General features: G+C 35.6%; 1 protein-coding gene across 1 annotated transcript in view; it reads right to left on the bottom strand.

The window, feature by feature from the left end:
* ALA3 (aminophospholipid ATPase 3) overlaps window positions 1-26497 on the bottom strand; it is a 151550-nt gene that overhangs the window by 76208 nt on the left and 48845 nt on the right. Inside the window, exons 8-15 of the mRNA XM_089816482.1 lie at window positions 25759-25865; window positions 21411-21476; window positions 21114-21235; window positions 20628-20712; window positions 20455-20532; window positions 20195-20311; window positions 4956-5105; window positions 4701-4805 (exon numbers count right to left, since the gene is read on the bottom strand). Coding sequence (XP_089672608.1) covers window positions 4701-4805; window positions 4956-5105; window positions 20195-20311; window positions 20455-20532; window positions 20628-20712; window positions 21114-21235; window positions 21411-21476; window positions 25759-25865 — 830 coding nt within the window. The remainder of the gene's footprint in view (window positions 1-4700; window positions 4806-4955; window positions 5106-20194; window positions 20312-20454; window positions 20533-20627; window positions 20713-21113; window positions 21236-21410; window positions 21477-25758; window positions 25866-26497) is intronic.

The following is a 26497-nucleotide window of genomic DNA, read 5'->3' as shown; positions in this document are numbered from 1 at the left end:
GACAAAAGAAGAGTCTTCTTTCTCAAGAACATTGTTTTCTATTATCATGGATGAGCGGAAATCGCTCCAAGAACACCTTAATAGGATTCAGGAAATCCGTGATTAGGTGCTTGCCATTGGATGCAAGATGGAGGAAGAGGACATTGTGGTTATAAACCTCAAAAGTTTGCCCAAGTCCTATGAGCATTTTATCGAGACTCTCAACATCACTTCTACCGGTGTTGATATGAAGTTCACAAATCTTTGCACACTTTTGCTTCAACAAGATCGGTGGAAACTGTAAGTTTTAATAGATCGTGGTTGGTGTAGACTTATCAAAGTGTTTTGGTATGTATTCTAGACTATAGCAGACTGGTGTCTTATTTATTCAATGTCAGACTTTCTATGTTCTTGCTGTGATAATGTATTTTCCTTATCTAAGATCAGTATGCCAAGTTATAGATATGATCTGCAAATGAGAAATGAATTTGGTATATATATATATATATTGAAATATGATCAAGTCGGGGCATGACCCTACGTGGTCATGCCTCAATGTATACAATACTAATTTGCATCTATTCATAACTAATCCTTAACAAATATTAATCACACTCGATGGTAATCACTATAATAATAACATTTGATTAAAGAAACTCTCAATTATCCAATCGATGGAAGAATTACAAAGCAGTTCATCTTTATATAATCTGCGAGAGTATACACCCGATAACAATTGGTGTGAACAGAATATTGAATGACCTGATGCAATCGAGATTACTTGTAGCATCTAAACATGAAGTTAAACATGTTATTTGATCTAAATATGGATTGACATAAACAATCATATATATGTTTTAAGTTTCTACATTCAAAATTACGACAATAAGTGTAATATATCCATATATATGATCGTATACTGTCAATACTTATTGAAACAATAGATGTGTCAACACTAAGAATGCTAACATTCTTAACAAAAACAACAGTTCGATAGGAGTTTCATCTCCCCGTCTGCAAAGAAAGCCTTTTTTGTTGAATCCTTTTAGAAGGATAAGGGCAAGTCTCATTCACAGCGGACTCCTCAACAAAGGTCCTTTGCTCCAGCTTCAGAAGGCTCCTAGAAAAAAAACATTGAATGCAACTATTTCCATGAGTATGGGCAGATGAAGGTTGAATGTCGGAAGCGCTTAACTTCCCTATCTAGGCAATCTAGTTTGCAGCCCATAGAAAATAGTGCAGAGCACACTGAGCAGACAAAATCTATCTTTTCCACCTTTTGACAGCTTCATGCTCTGGATAGATTAACCATTAAGGGAGGGTATTACGATAATAGATAGTGTCTATTATCTCTATTTAAAATTTAATGGTTATCTATTGTAATCTCCTATAAATATTATAATGTTTTTAATATTTAGTTTCCTATTTCTAGAATAGAATGTTTCTATTCTTTACAATTATTTTCTATGGAAACATAACTCAGTTTCTATTATCTTTGTTTCGCATCTAATGGTTATCTATTCTAATCTCCTGTAAATATTAGAAGGTTTCTAATATTTAGTTTTTTGTTTCTAGAATAAAATGTTTCTATTCTTTATGATTGTTTCCTAAGGAAGAAATGCTCAGTTTCTTGTATAAATTGATCTCTTGATCACTGTTAATATCAAGCAAATATTTACCAATTACTTTGTAATAGGAACATCCTTCCATTCTTTTCTTTTCAATTTTTTTCAAAGCTTGAAGCTTGAAAAAGTCTGATATTTTTTTATTTTTTGCATTGTTTCAATGTTACTATTCATTGTTCAATATCAAAGAAAAACAAAATCAGCAGCAATGAGGATAGTCAATGAAATTTTAATGGCTGGTGAAAATAGAGGTCCAAGTGGTGAGGCTAGTAGTGGGCAACAATCTAGCTCCTTTAACGAGCAAATATGCAAAAAAAATATGGTACACAAGGGTCAAAATAAAAAAACTCCACGAGAATCAAGAGTTTGAGATTGTCATATTTGTTTGGATGACTTTAGAGACAGCTATATAGCCCTTTCAACAAGAAAAAATTTATTCTCCAATATGGTACACAGGGGTCAAAATAAAAAACTCCAAGAGGATCAAGAGTTTGAGATTGTCATATTTGTTTGGATGACTTTAGAGACAGCTATATAAAGGTGAGGTCTCATGTTTTTGGTATTTCATGCCATGGAGTTTTAGTTTGTCTAGATTTAAACAAAGAGGAAAGAATAGACTGCCATAGATTACACATGGATATTACAATAATAGATAAGTCGTCTATTATTAGTTAATGGTTATCTATTGTAAATATCTAATTAGCTTTAGTTTGCTTTTGTTTTTTGCTTTATCTATAATAGAATGTTTCTATTCTTTACGATCGTTTCCTAAGGAAACATCGTTTCATTCTTTTGTATAAATTGACCATCTGGTCTCTTTTAATAACAAGCAAGTATTTTACCAATTACTTGTATAATATGGTATTAGAGCTAATACTTCAAAAAAATTCGGGAAAATTTATAATTTCTTGAAATTTTTTGTTTAAATTTTTTCAAAATTATTTAAGTCAATTTCTTTGAAACCCGCCTAGGGTTTTCTACCTAGAGAAATTCGAAATCTCAAGATAGGGTTTTGTTCTCTCCAAATCGTGATTCCTTAGGCTCGTTTTTTTTACACACCTGGTTCTAGGCTAGGGTTTGAGGATCTACAAATCACTAATATCAAATCTGTCTACAAAATCGCATTTGCAAATCGCGATTTCTTTGGGCATTTTTTCTGCCACTCACATCTATAAAAAGCTCGTTTTACTGGTACATAGTTGTTTCTCTTCTGCTCGCGACCAAAAGCCACTGCATTTACCAAGAAAAAAAGGGTCGTTTTTGGCATTTTCCAAGTGTGGCGAGTGTTGCAACAACTGACTAACTGAGAGTAGATTTAGTTCCATTCTTGAAACGTAGTACACTCTCCACACTTGTGCACTTGAAAAAAAGGTGTTGCCGATAAAATAGTTACAAAAGAGAAACAAAGTTCTTCTAGCGCTAAAAAATCAATGACACCACCCACTCACCAAGCTAACTTATATCAACATCATTTGTTATTCATATTCTAGGTCATTCAAAGGACAGAATGACCTTAGAGACACCTTATACGAAAAGGTGGAAGTAATTGTTCTTCACCGTTGGAACAAGATGACAACTCCTTTGCATCTCCTAGCTTATGCTCTCTCCCTCATGTATTATAACCCAAAGGTACTTGCTATTCTAAGTAGAATCGCACCTAGATGCTAAGGTTGCTAGCGAATATAAGAGGGCATTCAATAGGATCCTTAGCAATCCAGAGGTGGGGGGAAAATGTTAGATGAGAGTTTGGGTTATTCATCTCCGAAAAAAATACAGAGCGTATTGCCGTGAATGATCAAATCAGAATGGATGGTATTACATGGTGGTACCTCCTAGGCAAGATTAATTGTACCTCCAGCCTCTTACAATAAAGCTCCTGTCATAAGCAAGTTAATTATTTTATACTTTTAAGTATTTTTTATTTGTTTTGGCGACTTGCAACATATATTTTAACACTTAATTTTGTTTATTTTCTCTCAAGGTTGCTAGTTGTTCTATTGCTGAGGGAAATTGGAGTGCAAACTCCTTTACACTCAGTTAAGTATCACCGATTGGGCTCCAAACAAGCATAAGACTTGGTGTTTGTGCACAACAACTTGCACCTTCTAGCACGTAAAAACCCAAAATACAAGAAGGGAGTAGAAAAGCTTTGAGATGTGGCACCCGAGTCTGCGAACTTGGATATGATATAGGTGATATGGAGGATGACGCAGCACCCTCTACTGCTAGTGGAACTGATTATTGTTCCAATGATGAGGAGGATGAATTACTTGCAGCCAAAGAAGACCCCAATGATCCACAATTTAGAGACAATCCATTTGATGATTGAGAACAATTTCATGATTATTGAATCATGTTTCAAACATTATTGAACTATAACTATAAGTCTAAGTTTTGTTCATTCAATGTGATGATTTTCTTGATGAAACATAATGTTTATCTTTGACATTTAGCATTGACGTATGGTCAAGCATCATTAGATAAATAGTATGAAATGATTTAGTTTTAGAATTATGTATATCTCTTATTTTTTAAATTTTTGTATATTTATGCGCACACGCACACACACATACACTCACGAATCCTTAGGAATCATAATGGGGAAACAATCACAAATCCACGATCCGAATTCTAAAACCCCAATCTGTCCCCGAACCTGAATCAACAACATAGCTCAATTGGTTACCAAACTTGTATTCTAATTCAGATCTTGTGACTTCTCGCGTCCTAAGCTAAAATACTTTTATGGTTAAAGAGATGTTTCATTAGAGATTGCCCCTCCCCATTCATCAACCAAGGAATTATTTATCATATCAGGTAAAGGATTTCTTTGAGAGCATCATTGACCATGTGTTTAAAATTAAATCATCTAAACAGAAAGGCACTTTCTAGAGAGAAAGATAACACATATTAGATACTTACAGTCAACAAAAACAAAAATATATATATTTTTTGGTGAGTACTTTAAAACACCCTTCTCAAATTTATCCAAAAAATCAATGCCATAATATCATTACAACCTCGGCATCCTTAGCAAATGAATCTATATAACAAATACCCTTTCAAATTTCTGTATCACCCCAGTAACTAGTCAACCTTGCATATTTCAGGGTCGCGCTCGTTTCTCCATGCACCAGCCATCAGTCTTGTATCTTCAAAATTGAAACCCTTTTCATGCACAGCATCAGCTGCTCTTCCAGTCTGACACAACAGTTTAACATATAAAGAAAACTTCATAAACATAATTTATATTGTACAACATGCTTCAGCCAATTTGCACTTAAACAGAATGTTCAACTGGAAAGAGCTTAATTTTTTAGGCTTCCAAGACAACAGCATCAGAAAACCAACCTCATGAATGTTCACTTGATTGCGTTGGGCCGCTGCTCTCTCAACTTCAGTGACCCCCTTTCCATACATCTCACCCCCAATGGAACACTTGAAAAACTCCATACAGTTTCTTGTAAGAGTGCCAGTTTTATCAGAAAATAAATACTCCACCTGATGAAAACATCATTCACTGATCAACCCATCATATATGATGCTATATGTCACTAGTAAATTATAAGACAATAAAAACAGATAAAAGGTTTCTATTTGCACAAAGTGTATTTACAATTTACTATTTCCACCATCCAAAGCCATAATACACCTGAGATGTAGTACAATCCTAACAGGAGGAAAAAGTGTAAACAAATTTAAGTAGCATTACACAAATGAACCATTAAAACTAAAAATATTATTTAAAATTGAAAAATTGTTGCCAATTTAGTAACATAAACTAAAATCAGGTTAGTCTGACGTAAACCGAATTGTTTAAGCAGAGCTATATTTTGGGGCAGAGTGGTGCTTTTATACAGTAGATGTTTCTGCTCTGAAACTTGGCAATGCTTGCTTTAGTATAGAGCATTGTCTGATAGAACATTTTGAAAACTTTACCATTTGCATTTTAGGATTTCATGAGTTTTGGAATAGAGAGAGCCATATGATTATTGATTATCCTAATTTATCAGAGAAAACGTCTTTCTGTAGTCCCACGGTTACGTTGGTGACTTGTCTCCGTTTTCAAAAGAGACGACTGACTACATGTATAGGATCTCCTTAAATCTGGAATGGAAAGACAGATTATTATTCTAGTGTTGATGCTTATGAAATATGCAATTACTTATTGCAATGATGAAAGGATAATTGCTATTTCTTCCTAGAATGTTCCTACCACTTGGGGATCCCTTCAGGATATGAAGAGAAAGAAAGCTCGAGATGATCTCTTCAATTAACCTTATGTTGGAAGGCAATCAGAAGTTCAACAGCCATTATTGCAATAACTGGAAGCAACAAATGATGAAATGTTTTGAATATCGGTCCCTTGACCAAATTGTTTGAGCAAGTTTGCACATCCTATAATGGCAAGTCCAAATTAGGACAAATTTGATGAGTGAAATCGGGAAGCCTTAATGCTCATTAAACTCTCGGTCACTAGTGATCAGCTGCATCTTGTAGCCTCAAGCAAGACAATCATCCTAATTTCAGATTGAGGTATTTGAAAAAAACCCACACGTTTTTTCCCAAAAACATGCTTTGCCCAATCATGACAGATAAAAAATATCTTTGTAGGAGCATCTCACAAAAATCAAGGAGATATGTGATCAATTGCAGGCAGTTGGTCAGAAGATGGAGGAAGAAGACATGGTAGTAATCACTCTAAAAAATCTACAAAATTCTTATGAGTATACCATTTGTTAATTTCAATTATTTTGATGGAGAAGAGTATACTATCATCCAGAGTTCCAAGAATCGCCATGAAATTGCCTGAATCTCTGGTTTGGTGATTCGATTCAACCTAGGCAATTTTCCATGACTCATGAATCAGAATCGCCAATTTTTCCTATGAATCGCCAATTTATGCGATTCATGAAAAAAATCGCCCAAATCAGTTCCATGAATTGGCCGTGCGGCAAGGCTTTAAGTTGACTTGTTTTTTTCCTTTTCTTTTTGGCCTTTCCTCTTTGTTTTAACCCTAAAGGGCCTTCTAATTGTTAAGCATGAGTAGAAGAGAGGAAAAGTGAGAGAGAAGAAGAGAAAAGAAAAACCACAGGTTTCCAACCAACAAGAAAGAAGAGCACCAAAGAGATTAGAAGTCCATCTAGGGAGGTCATAAATTGCATGGGGAGCATTAAGGAGTCAATAGTCAATGGCATTGATCCAGTACTAATTTCTAAGAGGTAAGTGCTGATTTTTTTTTGCATGTTTAGTGTATTATGCATTTTTTGTTAAATTTTTTGTTTTCATTTGCAAATCTTGAATTTTTTTTAGTTTTACTAAATTGCAAACTAGGGTTTTTTGTTTTATAGCTTTTGTTTATTAGTTTCAAACTTGATATTTTACTTGAATTTTCTTATTGCAGCAGCCCTTTGCTTTCATTTTCCGCAATGGGTAAAAAAAGATGAATGTTGAAAATATACCGAAGAGTTTCCTGGAAGAAACATATTTCAAAAGAAATGTATGTTTTGTGTAAAGAAATAAATTCTGGTGGTATTTATAGATTCAAATACCACATTGCTGCTATATCTGGACATGATATTACAATTTGCACTCAACAAACTGCTGAAGCAAAATGCACTTGTTTAGTGGCATTAGAAAAATATGAACAAGAGAAATTAAATAAGAAAATGAAACTTGAAGGGTTAAGCACTATTGGCTCCCATGCTCCTGTAGTAGCATCTACATCTGCATCAACTTCCACATCTGTAGGTTGTGTTGGAGAGGGTTCTTCCAGGCCTCCTTTTCATCCTAGGTCTAGTGCTCATGCGAGTGCTGGTGCTAGTCGGTCTTATACCAAGATTGAGTCCAACTCCAACCTATTGTGGCCTCGAGTGCAGAATAACAGAATGAATAGTTACTTTGTGCCCCGCACTACTCCTGGCTCACAACCCATGCTTGAGGGCATGGGTTTGAACAAGGAGATTCATAATGTTGCCAGAAAAGAGATTTGCAAATTTTGGTACTTTTGCAACATTCCATTTGTTGCAGCCAGATAATTGATTCTTTTTTCTTTGTTTTCTTTAAGGTTAAACTTAAAAGTAAAACTTTAATTATATCTACTTGTTTTATGATTCATTGATTAATCACAGATTCGCTTTACAAGCTTACATAATGATTTGACATCTAAATTTAATCATAATCTATTTGTGATAGGGCTCCTTATTGGCAAAACATGATAGATGCAGTTGCTATTTGTGGTTCGAGGTTTAAAGCCCCAATTGAGGCGAGTTGAGTGGACACCTCTTGGATGAAATGGTAAAGAAGGAGCACCGAAAGGAGTGGATCGAAAAAGGTTGCACCATCATGACTGATGGTTGGACAGATAGGAGGAATAGAACACTCCCTCTCAATTTTCTTGTATCCTGTGGAAGTGATTGATCATTCTACTTTCCTACATACATAATTGTGAATCCTGATTCAATATTTCAAATTTTGATTTGTTGATTGCTAATTTGTTGGTGATCCATTATAATCCATTGTTTTGTAGGATATACCATGTTCCTCAAATCCATTGACGCTTCCGCTCGTATAAAAAACGCTACATGCTTATGTGAGGTTATTGAGGAAGTCATAGCAGAGGTTGGGGAACAACATGTGGTGCAAGTGGTGACGGATAATGCAACAAGTTATGTTGTTGCAAGTAAACTATTAACTTTTCAAGTTTTGAAAATAAATTTATTTGAATTTTGAACTTTTTCTAACATGTTTGAATTTCTAATTAACTTAAAATTGTTGTAGGTAAACTTTTGATGGAGAGGCACCCCACCATATTTTGGTCCCCTTGTCTGGCACACAGCATTGACCTCATGTTGGAGGAAATTGGCAAAGCTTGAGTGGGTCAAATCATGTGTCGAAAGGGCAATTATTATATGCAAGTTTATTTATAATCATTCATTTGTCCTTACCACAATGAAGAAGTACACAGGAGGCAAGGAGATAGCTCGTCCAAGCATCACAAGGTTTGCCTCGAATTTCATCACACTGCAGTCCTTGTTGACATAAAGGGACGATTTGAGGAGCATGTTTGTTTGGTGGGAGTGGATTTCATCTTCCTATGCTATGACCACTATAGGGGTAGATGTAGTGAATTGCATCTTTGATGATGATGATTTTTGGAAACTTGCTAAAGAAATCCTTTAAGGTAAATTTATTGCAATTTAACATTTAGTATTTTACAATTTATTATTTAGTATTTAATATTTAATATTTAATTGTTTTATGATTTAGTTTTACTTTAAGTTATATTATTTTATATTTAAGTTTTGACTCAGCTTTGTTTTACTTTATATGCAGGTCATTGAGCCCTTTGTATCTCTCCTACGAACTGTTGATGGGGAGAAGCCCTCTATGGGCTACATATATGAGGGCATGGATAAGGCCAAGAAGACCATTAGAGCCAAGTATGCAAGAGTACAAGAGAAGTATGCCCCTATTTGGGATATCATTGATAAGAGATGGCAGAATCAGCTCCACTGACCCATCCATGCAGCAGCTTACTTTTTGAATCCGACATATCGTTTCCATCCTAATTTCAAGGTGGATGAGGAGGTTCTCACCGGCTTATAGACAATGATCCAAAGGTTGAGTAGTGATGAGGATAGCGCAGCTGCAACCATTGAGCTCAACAAGTTCAATAATAAAGAAGGGCCACTTTTCTCTGGCAGGATAGTCATAGATGCTCGAACAACAATACAGCCAAGTAAAAATTAAATAATATATTCATGAATCTAAAGTTTATGACTTATAAGTTGTGCATTTTAAATTTTAATTGTTGATTATGTAATTTTAAAGTTGTAAATGAGACTAATAGTTTTTGTTTTCCCTTATTTCAGATAGATGGTGGCAAATGTTTGGGCCCACAACCCCATAACTTCAAAAAAATGCCATCTGTATTATGAGTCAACCAAGCAACGATTCTGGATGTGAGCACAATTGGCCCATGTTCGAGCACATCCACTCGAAGAGGAGAAATAGGTTGATTGTGCAGAGGTTGAATGATCTTGTCTTTGTTCATTACAAGCTCCGTCTTAGAATCAAACAAATTTTGGGCGCTGACTCCTCTTCAATCATTCTAGAGGAGATTGATCCAGAATCAGAGTGGCTCACTGAGGTTGTGGATCAAGTCGTGGTTGACAAGGTGGATACAGAGGCTGAGGCTGTGGCCATGGTAGAGGAGGCACCTAAAGCACATTCAAGCACTGGAAGACGCACACGTGCACGCACAGACACAAGCCGTAGTGATGTTGTTCGTGAACCCATCTTACATGCAAAGGATATGGCTCGGCGGTCCTCTAGGACCTCCCTTAGACGCCTTTCTAGTAGGCAGACTAGATGCTCAGAGGCTAAGGCTGAGGCTACGACCGAGCTTGAGGATGATGATGAGGCTTGAGCTAGAGCCTTGTTTTTTCATTTTGTTTAAAGATATTGATACTGAGACATACATTTCATGGATCTTCATCTTAGATTCTTACATACATTTATAATTTGATGTCTTATGGATCTTCATCTTACATACATTCTATGATTTGAATCATTATGATCATATGACTTCTATTTACTTCAGCTAGCCTACAATTTTCATTTTACATGTAACATAGTTACGTATGTGATGGATTTATCACTTATGTTCCATGTTTATGCATGTTAAGTTTTAACTTCTATTTGATGATGTTATAGTGTGTTTAAGTTATATTCAATAAAGGGTCCATGAAATAAGTTTTAAATTGTTAATATCTCTAAATTTAAAGGGTTTTTTAAATGTACCTATTCATAGCCGATTCATGGGCGATTCATGGGCGATTCATGGTCGATTCACGATTTGATTCAGCCTTGCCGATTCCGATCCGATTCCGATTCTCGTTACTTTGCTATCATCGGAAAGGGCAGCATGCACATTCAATCTAGAGGAAGACATTTACTTGCACTGAATGTATACTACGTTCTAGGCATGGAACTCAACCTTCTATCTATCAAATTGGATGCAGTATTCAGTTCGCACAAATGCAGTATTGTTGATAGGGAGACTCGTACTATGGTTGTTCTAGATCTTGAGGACTATGGTCTTTATTGACTTGTTGACATTGGTAATTCTCAGGAGCATGTTGTGCCAGCCAAGAGTTCTTCCATTAGCAATCTTTGGCGTCAACAATATGGACATCTAAACATATACTATCTATCTCAACTAGTCCGGGAGGGTCTAGTGGTTATCTCACATAAGATTTGGACTTAAAATCATTGAGTTTGTGGAGTTTGTTAGGCTGTAAGGTAGCCTTGGACTCCATCTTTGGATTGTGATACATGTCGAGCTTCCAAGGTATTACATTTGGTTCATGTTGATGTTTGTGTAACAATGAACACTCCTTCAGTTGCTAGGTCAGGGCATTTTCTATTATTTGTTGATGATTTTAGTCCCAAAATGTGGGTGTATTTTCTTAAACAAAAATCAACGGTGAATAGCATGTTTCACAAGTTTAAGGCCTTGGTAGAAAAAGAGTTCGGTCAACAAATAATAACTCTTAAGTTAGACAATGGGGGAGAATTTGTTCTTCTGATTTCTCCAACTATCATGCACATCATGGCATGAAGCATCAGCTTACAACACCTTACAACCCTCAGTAGAACAGAGTTGTTGAGTATAGAAACTGCACAATCACATAAATTGCAAAATCAATCTGCATTGTTGCCTATCGTTTGACCAAGTCTACCACACAAGTCGTAAAAGACCCCAGGGGAAGCCCAGTCTGGCCGGAAGCCCGAAATTAGCCACAGGAAGCTTTTTCACTCTACAGCATACGTTTGTATTCAAGATATCAAGCACTCAAAACTAGATTCCAATAGCCAAAAACTCATGTTCTCAAGAAAGTGAAAACCAAAAGCATGTCAGCTAATTAATGTAGAATGTTGTTTTTGATAAAGAATGGGAGCCTCTTCAGCTCTCTTCACATGTTGTGAGCTCTAAGGCTCAGCCTCTAAAGGCTAATAATTTAGGTGTTCATCTTCCTTTAGGTCCACTTAATGGAAGGGATTCAACAAACTGTGTCTTTGACGTTGTGGGGTCTCGCAAGCATGTTATGGCACCACCCAGCTCTCCTCAAGAAGATGTTTTTCTGCATCTTAATGAGCTTATTCCAGCAATCCTAGGTCCAGTTGCTCCTCCTGAATCAAATTTTGCTACTTCTACTTTGCTATGTGCCAAAAGTGATCTTCAAGATGATGGGCTCATTAGAAGTATTTCAGAGAGAAACAAAAGAAAACAGAAACATACAATTATTTTTTCTCTTAAGGCCTATTCACACTGTTTACCAGCCTTGAACTTATTCAGAGGCTAAAGGTATACTTAGTCGAACATCGTAGTCTTCTAAATAAAAAACATTTGGGTCATGTCTGGTATTCCACCTAGGAAGAACCCAATGGCTGCAAATGGGTGTACAAATTTAAGGCTGATAGAACCCTTGATAAGTACAAGGTAGGGCTATTTGCTAGAGGGTGCTCACAAAAACAGGGAATTAAATATGAGGAAACTTTTTCTCCCACTGCCAAAATGAGCACATCTCAGCTTGTCCTCGCTATTTCAGCCCACTTTGGACAGAAAGTCCATCAAATGGATGTCAAAAATGCATTCTAAAATGGTGAGTTGTAGGAAGTCTATCTGACAGTCTCCTAGCTTCAAAGTTGTTGGTAAAGAAAACCAGATATGCAGAATAGTGAAAGCACACTATAGCCTGATACAGGTTCCTCGGAACTTCTACATAAAAATTGATAAGTACCTCAGAAATCAAGGCTTTCAAAAGTCCTGATTCCAATTTGTTTGTTAAAACTAATGGTGACAATATTCTTTTACATGTCATCTATGTTGATGATCTGATTGTCACTGGTAGTCTGACACCAATTATTGGGCTAATCAAACAAGATTTGTGATAGTTCTTTGACTTTACAAACTTAGGGCTTCTGCATTATTGCTTAGGAGTTGATGTTTGGCAGACAGAGGGCAGTAACTTTATATCGCAGTAAAAGTATGCCAAGAATCTGGTCAATAATCTATATTTAGTGCAATCTTAGTTAGATTAGATTCTTTCGGATCTTGTCCCCTATCTACAATTGCTCTGATATAAACATCATCAATGTAATCGCTATATATATTATATGTACATCTTCATTGTTTTAATAATATAATGCAATTACCATTGTAACAAATTTAGTCTCATGGTGATCAGAAAATGAACCTGTGTTGATCAAACCAAATAACTTAGAGGGCGGTTAATCAATTATTCACAAACACTTTCTTAAACTTTAACATGAAAGCACAAAACCATAAATAAAATGGACACTGATTAAGGTGATTTTTATGGGGGCTCACAGTTAGCTGGGCTAACTACCCTGAAATATAAAGATGGCTAAATGCCAATAGTAAATACAAATAAGCTCACTGCCAGGACAATAGGCTCACTGCCAGAACATAAGAAATGAGATTGAATTCACCACTGAGATCACTGTCACCAACACTCTACAATGCCAAAATAATAAATTTGCCTGCTAGCGATTGTATCTGCACGCATGATCATCAACACACAAATCTTCCCTTGTCAAATTCACATATATTTGCATACAAGTATCATGCATGCAGGCTTCGGGCGCGTTTACACCATGGAGGAGGAATTGCACATCCTGAGGAATTCCTTGGCCGTAAGGAATTGGCGCTTAGGTATGCTTTCTTGTCTTGGTGAAGGATTTTGTACAAAATCCTATTTGTTTTGAATTTAGCATTTGAAGGGCCTCGAATCGATCACGACGACAATGTTTTGTTGCCAGAGAGAATTATATGTATAATGCAACTCTACAGTCATGGGCTCAAACTAGTTCTTGTTGGGGAATTATTCATTTTAACTTTAAATACATGTCCTCTGTGTTTTAGTGTTCACGAGCTCATTCTAAGCCCCGAGGAAGCCCCGAAGAGTGGGTCTTTAAAGACCCACATTTTTATATTCCTTCTCGCAACCACAATCAATACTTAAACATTTTGATGTTTTTCCACTCAATTCCTATTATTTCATATTTGGGTAAACTTGAGAAGAATTCATGAAAATTTTCATGACCCAATTACCTTTTATCAATATCGTGCCTGTTTTGATCATCCCTTTGCTGTTTTTCTCACAGTTTTCAATTTTGGGTGTTCTCAGGAGCATTTTTAAAATTAGTGAAATTTCACACTTTTCATGCTTATTTTTTTGTTTTTGAACATTCTCAGACTTAGTGATTTCTGCTCATTTCTCCGAAGATGGAATCTTTTCAGATTGTCACATTGGATTTGAAATTGAGTGCTCTTCGATACTGGTTTTTCAAACTAGCTTTTGACTCAATACTTTACCCAATTTCATCACTGCCAATTGGGAAAGACTCAACAACTAAACTCTCAAGGGTCGGAAAATAACTCTTCATTCTAGACTACACTATATCGACTACTTCTCACATGGAACACAAAATAGATTAGGAGACTGATGCCAGAACTACCAAGAAAACAAAGCCAAAAAGGCCAAGCAGACCAAAAAGTATCGAGGTGTAATAACCACCCCGGAAGTGATTTGTTTCCAAGACTAAGAAATTTCCAGAATTCAGGTTTATTTTTGTTTGTGTGTCTTTTATGTTTTTGTTTGAGTGATAACCTAAGTCACAGGATTCGTGGAATATCATCCATGAGATTCGGATTTCAACAAATTTTTACTCTTTTCGAACTTCATCCGAATTTTATGATATTTAATATAATACTATTATTTAATATAATAGCATTTTATTTTAAACTAATATTGAGTTAATTAGTTAAATTATTTAGCAATGTTTAACTATTTTGACAATTTTGTGAATATATTACTAATATTTCAAAATACATAAATATATATAACTAAAATTTAATGTCGATTTTTTTTGCCGAACTTTTACCCTTTTCAAATTTCATTCGAATTGTGTGATCACGGACTCAAATTCAAATTCGAACCTTGTGACTTAGGTGATAACTAAAAGAAACTACTGAAACAAGAACTTCTGGTAAAGTGCTAGTTCTTATTAAATCTGAGAATGAAGCCTACCTTAACAATGCTGGTAATTTAAAATGCATGCAACCGTACCATGTAATTTCTTTGTCTGGAGAATTGTTTCAAACTTATTCAATATTAATTTCCTCCAAATTTGCTGCTGTTTCTACCTGGATCTTATATCTGGGAATAACAGAACTATAATAATTTTCTCTGTTCTTGCTGGAACACGGCTTGCATTCCTGTAGCTAAAAAGCATACATGTATATTGCCACCTTCAATTTTCTATCATATCTGGTCGGCAGGCTTTGCCAGAATGCTCGAGCTGTGGCTGCTAACTGTAATTTTCTCAATGGACACACCTGGTGCTCACAACTCCACCCACACTTAGTCACAATTCTGAAATTTGACCTACAACTAGTGTTGTAAGAATTTCAGAAGCTCGCAAATGCTTGGCATAATGTGTTGAAGACAAATCTACAGCCAGCAACCTGATTTTTATTCCCACGCCTAGCTGTTGCAGTCCAAAACCCTCCTCAAAATTGCTCTAAACTGTAGTTCTTCCTTGAAATTGTTAAAGTGGTAGCTTTATATGAAATTAAATATTCTCATCTTTTACTAAACTCTGCTGCTATTTGAAACTATTTAAAGAAATTCTGAATTGTTGATTTCCCTTCCAGGTTGACTTCTGGACGCTGAGTCATATTTGCTCTTATTGCTCACGTGGATTTAACGATTATTTCTTCCATTCTCGTGGAAGATCATTTACATCTGAGTCACGGTTTATCATTATCAGCGACAGAGCATTTCAGTCTAGTCCTTTTTTCTTCAACAGAAAAACAGTTATAGCCGGATCTGTTCACCTTCGTGATGAGCGGTGATTGTATCGTGCCTATTCATAATTATTTTGGCAGTGATTATAAAGGCCACATTTTCCCAACGCACGTGGACAAGATTGAAGAGACTATTGCCAGGTGTTATTCTCGGTTAATATTATTTCTCATATATGATCGTTTATGGAGACAGCTAACGGACTAAGGATTCTTTTAACTGATCATTTTTGGAGTTTCTGTGATGATCAATCAAAAGGGAGATGATTGTCTATTCTGAAAAATAGGTTTACAGTTTTGATATACCTGGAGGCAGATATTTTCATGATTATTTTTTCTTCAGATAGACACAACAAAATTCTGTTGCTCTCAGGCAGATAGCATATTGGTATCTTCTATTATATGTTTGAGAGATTAACCTCAAGACAGTACTGATAAGTTGAAAATTCATTTTCTGCATATGTATTGAGTCATTACTTCAGTTTAGAAGAAGTTTATCAGAGTCCCCTGTAATCAAGAAACTCTGATTTGATCATCTGAGACTATGTACAGTTTTATATCATAATAAAAGTACTGTTTTGGTGGGCTAGGCTGTTTCCCTCAATAAGGAGGGTTTGCCCCAGGATAATTTTTGTTGGTCTGTTTACTTTAAGCTCTTAAATCTGGTTCAATTTTGAACAGAAATTGCCCTCAGATGATAGTCTCACACCTACGGGCAACAAACTAATTTAGAGATTTCATTCTCAATTAGGCAGATCTGATAAAAATGCCCTTCAAAAAGGCTCCCTCGTCAAGCTGATACCAAAATACGACTTCTAGATGCCAAAACAACCTGCAAAACTTCATTTTATGCTTTTCCAATTTTCCCTCCAAGAGCAGTTTCGAATTAGAGTTTCTTTTCTCCCTTAAAACAATATTGTTTTGGAATATTTTAATCCCCTCCTAAACTCAAACTTCATGAGGGGTGATTATTCATTACAAACATGTCCCCCATTTAAGTTATAACTTAATTTAATGCCTAGGGACGTTGGCCAAATATTATTAAAAATATTATATGTAAAAGATTGAAATAATTACTTATATTATTATTTTCTTCAAACCTACTTAGGAAATTTAATTTTAAATTTATTCGTAACACGATCATTCGGACCCCGATCTGAATTTTGTCTGAAGCTCTTTGTCCAAAGATATTGACACATCATGGCGAGCTACCTGGCAGTTCCGCCCTAAAATTTAGGAATGCTCCTAAAAATTGGAACTATGCCAGAAGTGTCTAGGATGCTCCTGGAGGCCGTCTGGTGTGTCCCTTCGAACTCCCAGTTCATCCATAAAACATAGGGGTTTCTCCTAAAATCTAGGAGATTGCCAAAGGCTGGTCAAACTGACTATCCAAGCCTGTTATGTCATTACAAGCCCTTGAGAGGATTCTCTATCACTCACTGGCCTACAAGACCCTACTTATAGGCCAATCCTGCTAGTTGATACTGACACTAAGGGAGGCATAAAAATGGTAACATTGCAAAAGGTCCCCATTTGAAAAAGGGCCAAGGTGTGAAGAGGTCACAACACAACCCTTGGAGAGGTGTATACAGTATAACTGCATTGACATTATGTTTGACCAGATGAGGTTTGTTCTGCAGGAGGGGCCCACTTTAGCATTTTACAATGAGCACACATGGCCATTCATTCAGCTCAGATTGGACATGTTGAACACTACCTTCCACATGGTTGCTTCTGCATTGAATCCAAAGGGGTACATGCTTAGGCCTGGTAGCATTACATTGATTTAGAATGATGAAACAAAGGTAGGGTTCTTCAGGTGCTTGAATAAGATGTATGATGCTGAAACAGCTGGCAAGATTTGCACTGAGTGGACAAAATTTGCCACTCTTTGGGGTAATTTGAGTGAGGCAAACATGCGTATAAACACTATGGCACAAGTGGAACCAGTTTTGTGGTGGAATTGTCATGGACAGAAATCAAAGACAATCACACTTGTCATTTATTTGCTATTCCAAGTTCCTAGTTCTTCAACTGCAAAGAGAAATTGGTCTACTTATAGCTTCATCCACTCTATTAAGAGGAACAAACTCACCTCTAGGAGAGCAAAGAAGCTAGTAGTTGTAGATAGTGTCTTGTATCATTGACCACAAGGCACATGTAAAAGGAGAGCCCAGCAGCAAAATGGGGTGTAGAGCCATGGGAGCAATCACAGATTGATGAGGATGAGGATGCAATGCCTTCCAATGCAGGGTTGTTTGGTGTTCATCTCGTGGATCTTGACCATGAGTAGTTTAGTACTTCGAGTCATGAGGACTTTACCTTGAGAGATGATTAGAGGCCTTTGTTCAATGCATTTTGACATTTTGTAATTGTTTTGATACCACGTTGCTCATTAATCATCTTTATAAAAAAATACTGAGACAATAAAAAACTTCCATTAACTGATTCAACAACAATTGGAATTTTATTTAATATTCGAATTTCTACTCATTAATTTGATATTCAATGTTTGTTGCTTAATCTTCAAGCATTTGGTATTTGGCATTTGCAATTTTACTATTTACTTCTTACACATATTTTCATAAATACCAATTCAAGTGCCATACATCATATAATGCATGCACTCACCAAATGGATGTCACTCTTGATGCTGATTGGCCAAGGCAGCATTTAAATATTTTATTTTATTTCATTTTCATGCCCTATGTGCACACCCAAGCCAAGGGCATTCAGCCAAGCAAAACAATTAAAAATATTTTGATTATATTCAAAGTGTAAGAGCAAACATAACAGAGATAAACCAAAATCCAAAATAGTGACAAGGAATGAAGCAGTTATCATCATGATATAAGAGAAAGTGATCTCCATAATAACTATGGCAGAAATCAGAAAGAGTATATCATAAACAATAGAGGTCGGAATTCATTGTAAGAACAACCGTACCTGGTAAAGGCACCATTCAGTTACAGATGTCATCTGATCCTGAAAGGATGTGATTAAGATATTAATCATACACTTATAATAATCAACCATATTAGGCAAGGAAAAGAAGTGCAAGGAGGGGTAATAGTGAGGCCTTACTAGGTATGCCACCTCATCAGATCGATTAAGGACTGCATGAGGCCAAGGAGGCAGAGATTCTGCTCTTGGGCCTAGGGTCGAATTAAAGGCACCCTACAGTAATCTTTCCTCTGAGACTATATGGGTTAGTTATTAAGATAACTAAGGAAAGGATGCTCAAGAAGAGCAAAGGATAGTGTGATGAAAAAGAACAGTGTACAAGCTCCGCTATGTACACCACTTCATTAGTCTGGTTATGACCAGATCAGAAGATAAGGATAGTGTGCTAGATGGGAATAGTGTATAGGCCCCGCTAGGGATGCCACCTCATGAGCATGGTTATGACCACGCATCCAACGGAGGCATGGTTTCTTCTTTAGGGAATAGGGTTGTGTATAATTAGGGAACCTAATCATGTCATTCCAATGTCAACCCTCATTATGGTTGAGCCCATAAAGTTTTTCTCTCTTGACCCTAATAAAGGGCATATTACATGTATTGGAATTATATTATTATCTAGTATACATGCTGGTTTCTCCAAAACAGGCTTATCTTACCTTATTCTTAAGTAAGGATTATATCTCTAACCATATCTTGCTCTTGGTCTCATTTGGATTTGTGAATTCAGCGCAAAGAGTAAGGTGATCCCAAAAGGGGACATTAAAATATACGTGGAGAAATTAAGAGAAAATAGGCATACTCGGGGAAACATTTGGTGTACTTGTATCCAATCATGTATCCAAAACAGTTTAAAGAAAATTTTATTATCAACCAAGAGAGAGATTCATTTCAATCCTCTTAATCTTGTAAACCATACTTAGGACTGTGATACCTGATTCTTCAGCAAGGTCCTGAATTATAAAATCAAGTATGTTAGCCACCACTTAAGTGGATTCTCCTCACTATATGGCCTTAAAGTTTTTCTCTTATGTTAAAACCCCTATTTAAGCGCTGTCATTTTATTACCACTACTGGGAAACAAGGAAGAAATTTTGTTAACACCAATAAAAGAGAAAGTAAGTCAATGACACTCCCCAAAAGACATAAGGTCACATTTTACCGATATGAATTCATATTTTTGTATTTGCTCTTTAATTAAATTATTGGTTGGTTAATTGAGATACAACACTTGCTTATAACTACTCGCATACATTAGGCTACATTCAATGTGACATTTCTCGTGACTGTTGAATATTAGACAACTATAAATTCATGATCTTTCCCATTGTACTCATATCCCTGCCCTTATCTTATTCTAGTAATTTTTCTGAGCATTTTCTAAGAACCCAGATAAACGTTTTATATATTTTCTTGATAAAAATGGACTCCAAGTTCTGGGCACCCTTCACAGACTACCAAGTCCGGAAGGCATAGGGAGGCAATACCAAAATAGGCTCAAAGGTAATATGATTTTTCATTCATTTGCTCCAGGAATTTATTTTGCAAGGTAAGAGGATTTTGACTCAGAAAAGAAACGAAACAAACAACAAATCAGAAAATTGAATCAGACTTCAACTTTAATAAGAAAAAAAACAGTGGAAACTTATCTTTCAGCTCTATTTGTAATTTTTTATTTAGAAACCATCAAACAATTTATTTCATACACATTTACATTGTGACTCGCACAGACCTGTCCTAGCTCCTCGTTCAGATTTGATGTTCGTGCCAAAGCAGGAGTGTTGCTTTCCTTATGATACATACGTCTATCTTTATTGATGAATTGAGTAGATTGGATAAACTTTATCATCTGGAAACCAATAAAAGAAAAAATGAAATCAATGACAGCAATGGAGTTATACAAAAATTAATGTAGCATCCATGTCAACCATACTCGAATAACAAATAGAATTTTGAACTTAACCTCATGAGCCATAAAACAAGAATCCTTACCTCAATTGACACATAGAGGGAAATAGGAATAATGGTTGAATATAATGTCACAAGGGTAAATAGAGTAAGAGCACCAACCTGTGTGATGATTATTATAAAATTGTTATTTATTCATGTCATAGCACAAAAATGAAAAAATTGTGTTTAAAACACCAGAAGATAATGAAGCATACCACAAATTTATTTTTGGGATTGAACTGATTCTCAACATTTCCAGCAAGGCCTAGATAGAAGTATTTCCGATTGATGAAAACACCACTGCAAGATTGGAAATTGAAAATGGTTCAATAATGCACCAAACCAAAGTTAAGTTATGTTTAATCCACTAATCAGTTTATAACTTATTACCACTATATTGAAAAAAATATCATATGAAGCATGTAGAAAGCAGCTGAGAAAAGTTTATCCCAATTTATATACAAGTGAATAATAATAAAGGTTAAGATTCTCCAGATCAAGTTCTTCAAACAACGTTCTTCATGGTCAGGTATAAAAAAAGCAAATAAGAACTCAGCATTATCTACCTAGATCGTATAAACGACCTGAACCTTAAAAAAGTGAACTGATACTGATTGATTGATCTGCATAATATTACAATTAATGCCCTCAACACACCAAGAATATGATGCAGAATATACTTAAGAAGAATGAGAACAGACCTGCCAATGGCACCAATAAAGCACATTGCAAAAAGGACAGCAAAAAGAATCAGTATAAGCTTGTCAAGCTTACGCTCTAAAGTACTTCTTTTTGAAGGAACATTCATGCTATTCATCATAACCTGCAACAACAAACTCACACAGATTACCTAAGATTTAAAAGAATCAACTGTTTAAAGAAGACTACCAAATTGGAAAAATCAACGTTTATATCAACTAAGTGAACAACAGATAAATTCTGAACAGGGAACTAGTCACCATAGTTTCTTAGTTGACTTTCAGAATGGAAATTTTTACCTTTGTTTCATGTCCTGTGAAAATTACAGCGCCAACTATGAACTCTGTGTTACGAAGGCTGCATCCCTGTCATCGGACATGAAAAAGTTCTGATTTAAATCATTAAAGTTCTGCAATACATAATTCTCTCAGAATTTGCAACGCAAATGCAAGAAACTAGTATAAAAAATTTCCAAGGGATCTTGTGCTGCCCATCCCATATAAGTACATAAGAGCAATTGAATACAAAATCCCGAAATAATTTAGGCACATATGTTTGAGTTAAATTTTAAATTGTATTAAGCACAAAAAAGTGGGTCAAATATTAAGCAACCCATTTACATTGTGATGATCCAAATTTTCAATATGTAATACTGTAGGTTCTGTACTCTGATCTATTATTTCTTCTTAGATAGACAAGCTAGTAAGTTGTCTTCGACAAATTTTTGATTGGTCTACATTTTTACTTTGTTTCACTTCAATAGCATTTAATTACCCATTCTATTTTGTTTATGTTCCTCTTTCTCTAAAGCAGAATCTACTAGGGATGCTTTTGTGCACAAATATGCTCGATACTCTTCATCAGCTTCATGTCTCACTGACAGGCCTTTATTTCGCTCACTTGGCCATCTGTATTTCTGCTCTGATCTTAGGATTTACTCATAGATTTGTTCTCCATGACTAACTACTCAGCGCTTAGTTACTTCCATAGGGTCCAATTTACCTGAGTGCCATTCTAATAATAAGTACTAAATGTAGTTTTGAGTTTAATTGAACTGCACTAATCATGTGTACGCAATAGCTAATTTCGGTCTCTTAGCACCACTAGTTGTAATTTTACTCTTAGTATCAGGCCTCTTTACATACAAAGCAAGGTAGACCAGTAAGAATTCATATAAATTCCTCAAACCATAAGCTCCTCAACTGTTCATGCCCAGCATAGCTGATCAGTCTATCATCATTTAAGTCTTTGCAAAGCATTCAAAATTGACTAATGCTAGAATGCCCTTTGAGTTAACTAATGCAGGAGCTACCTTTCAGAGAGCAATGGATGTCGCTTTCGAAAGTTTAATTGATTTCATTTTGGTAGTGTATCAGGACGACCTCACTGCTTACTCCAAGAAAGTTGAGGACCATTGTAAGCATCTAGAGAAAAAAATTATAAGAGCCCTTGAATATGGAATCTCTCTTAATCCTAAAAAATGTCACTTTGGGTTCACGGAAGGGAAACTCTTGGGACATATCGTCTCTGAAGAAAGCGTAAGAATAGATCCAGAAAGAGTAGCCGCCATTAATAATATCCAAATACCTAAAACAGTTAAGGTCATCCAATCATTTCTTGGACAGATCAACTTTGTAAGAAGGTTTGTATCCAACCTTGCTGAAATCATAAAACCAATAGCTAAGATGCTAAACAAAGGAGCAAAGATAGTATGGAATGACGAAGCTATAGAGACATTCACAAATATTAAGAAAGCTATCAAAGAAGAACCTGTGCTCAAATCTCCTAATTTTAAAAAACCTTTCCAAATCTTCTCATTTGCCTCTTACCATACTATAACTGATGTGATGTTACAAAAGAATGAAGAAGGTCACGAGCAGCCAATTGCATTTTTTAGTATAAGCTTACAGGCCGGTGAACTTAATTACGATATAAATAGAAAAGAAGCCCATGCCCTTGCTAAAGCAGTCAAATCCTTTGGGCCTTACTTAGTTGGAGCAGAAATTGTTGCCTACGTACCTAGTGCAGCTATCAAAGACATTTTTAGGCAGTCTGAGACTACTGGACGAAGGTGCAGATGGATTAATCAAATTCAGGAGTTCTACATAGATATTCAGATTACAAAATTGGTCCAAGGACAAGGATTTGCTAAACTTATGGCCGAATCAAATTAGGCAGCTGTGCAAGTTAATCAAATCAATCTTGACGACACTGAGGTTAGTATTGAAAGGTGTCCTTGGTATAGTGATATAGTTTACTATCTAAGACACATGAAATGTAATGATGATATAAATGATAACCAAAAAAGGAACACTAAGCTGCAAGCTGCGAAGTATGTGTTGATTCAAGGTGATTTGTGTTGGAAGAACCAAGACGGTGTTTTACTCTTTAGTTTAGATAAGTATCAATCCGAAGTCATTCTCAAACAAATGCACAAAGGAGTCTGCGTTGGTCATTATTCAGCAAGGACTATAGCGCATAAAATTTTACGAGCAGGTTACTACTAGCCCCATCTTTTTAAAGATTATCATGCATATGTGCGAAAATGTGAGGCATGCCAAAAAAATTAAGCAAAGCAAAAATATGACAGTGCACTCCCGCTAAGAACTTTACAAGCAAAGGAACCATTCCAAATGTGGTGAATCGACTTCATCGAAGAAATTAGCAACAAATCAAGTGAAAGTCATAGCTGGATCATGGTAGCAACTGTTTAATTCATCAAATGGGTAGAAGCCATACCTACTTGACAATCTACAAGCCAAGTTGTGATCAAGTTCCTTACAGAGAACATTTTGACTAGGTTTGGGGTCCCGCGAAAGATTATAGCAGACAATGGCATGTGTTTTCGGTCTAACGAGTTAACCGATAAAAGGTATCCTTACACTTACATTGCTCTGCAAGTTGTTTTTCTGCAGTCTCTCTCTCTCTAACTAATAATCTTACTAATATTTCTTTTGTTGATGATTGTTCTAAACATTAACTAGTAATTGAAAGCATGGCAGAATACTTAAAATATTTGTTTGCCGATGATTCACAACCACCCACCCCCCACAGTACTTATGTTAGGAGTTCATAATACAGGAATGGTTGTGAGTCTTCAATTCTTTTTTGTTTTGAAGTGAGTTGTTTAAGTGCTAATAAAACATTGGGAATGTTGTAAGCATGAAATGAACTGCAACGAAATGATTCAAAGTATTGCTCAAATCCAGAGATTAAAGAATCCAGTGTGGGAAGAAAATCAAGAAGAACAAAGCCTCACCTTATCTTTGCCAGTTTCTCTATTTTGCATACTACAAGCTAGCTGCACTCTTGAGGCCTTCAAAGATGTCAATCACCATTAAAAAGCATCCTTACACTTGCATTGCTCAGCAAGTTGTTTTTCTGCAGTCTCTCCAACTGGATTAAGGAGCTCAATGTGGGAAGAAAGTCTGGAAGAATAAGGGCTTGTCTTATCCTGCCACTATCTCTACTTTGCAAACTACAAGCTAGCTGAACTCTTAAGCCCTTCAAGGATATCTGTCACCACTAAAATGGTATCCTTACACTTGCAATGCTATGCAAGTTATTTTACTGCACTCTTTTCAAATGAGTTCAACTTGTTACACACTCAACAAAGACGGAAAAGCTGAAAGTGGAAGAAGTTTAAAGTACACTCACTGCTTTGCAATGGCATTTTAAGGGAAAATGCATACACTTGCAATCAAAATAGTCTTGTATCAAGAAAATCAAAAGCTGAAGAATTGGAAGAGCATGTTTGCAACCATTACCATGCCTGTCCATTTACTCTGAGAATAACTAACACATACAAGAAGGAAACCCTAAAACTAACAGGAAATACGGTCTTGACATAAGTGCAGGCATCACTGACACGTGCAACAGCCACTAACACAATCAAAACTGCCACCTTGTTGCATATAGCATGTTTGTATTTGAAAAAATTGTGCTTCCTTTCATTGTGTTTTCTCTGGAACTTGCTTCAGCCTTGTTTGAGACAAAAGCATCCAGTTCACTTTAGAATCATCCCTAACTTTTATACAACCCCACAAAACATTTGCATTTCGATCTTGATTGAAACTCATTATTTCAGAGTGTTACTGGAGTGTTTATAGTTAAACCTTAGTCAATTTAACCTAATGAATGACTTAGCTAAAACAACTGAATGGTCCAATTTTGATCAAACAAACGAGACAATTTTGGGAGGAGCGTGGTCAGAACTATCAAAGCTTTAACTCATTGAAGCAATGGGACTCTTTGGTATTTTTAGCCTTTTACAGCTATTCAAGCCCTTGCACGACAAAGTTAAACACGAATATTAAAGTAACCACCCAAACCTGAAGATGCAAATACCAGCCAAACACTCAAGATAGCTAGATCTAGGGAAATGATCAAAAAAATACTAGTTCCACTACATCTGTTAATTGAAAAAATATTACTGTGGACCCTTATCTTTGAAACCAAATGACGTACACAAATTTATAAACAAGGTTCCCATGCCCAGTCTTTGATATGGACAAGAAAGCAATTGTTCATATATGAAATTTGTTACCCTTGGTGTTAGAAAAGGAAACTTTGATAACTGAAAGCAAAAAATTATTAAATTTTCACAGAAGAATTATATGTATAAAGAACAGAGAAACAATAACCTACCCGCAACAAAATTTGATTTGGTGAGAGAGGTAGTGTCTGTTTCCCCATAACAAGATTACCAGTAAAAGTGTATAGTGAGTTATTTGGCTGTTCACATTGTATTTCACCTGGAAAAACATATGAAAACATCAGGACCATCAAATAAAAGAAAAAATTGAATGTTTAAGTATACATATGCATATCTACATGCATGCATGTATTTGTACATAAAGACTCGAGTCAATGCCAAGAAAAACTAAAGGTGTCAATAAAATCCTTCGTTTTAACAATGTTATGAAATCAATGGAAGAATATCTACATATTATTGTCATGACAGAGTTACAACATTGTGTGTCTGTGTGTAAATTTTTTCGATTGAATTCCCAGCTTTATCTCCTCAACATTTACAACAATCTACTTTAAACATCAGATAATTATTCAAAATGCAGAGAAATCTGAAAGGTTTAAAAATTTAGGAAAATAAAAGCTTATTGACTTGCTATAAGAGAAACATTTTAGCACTCCAAAAGAATATCTTCAACTCTACTGTGTTTAAAGCATCTATGTTTAAATCTGTTGATGTTTTGTAGCTTCACTAAGATAAATTACATCAACATATGTATGGGATATATGTACATATAATATATATATATATATATGATTAAAGCATCTATGTTTAAATCTGTTGATGTTTTGTAGCAGCGGAAAGAAATTAATAAGCAGATTCCAAGGTTGACATAGGCTGAATATCATGAATATA

Source organism: Cupressus sempervirens, chromosome 1 (genome assembly GCF_028749045.1).
Source record: "Cupressus sempervirens isolate cs-2001-9-10 chromosome 1, ASM2874904v1, whole genome shotgun sequence".
NCBI classification, from domain to species: domain Eukaryota; kingdom Viridiplantae; phylum Streptophyta; class Pinopsida; order Cupressales; family Cupressaceae; genus Cupressus; species Cupressus sempervirens.
The sequence above is the reverse complement of the archived record's forward strand: the minus strand, read 5'-3'. Positions and strand labels throughout refer to the sequence as shown.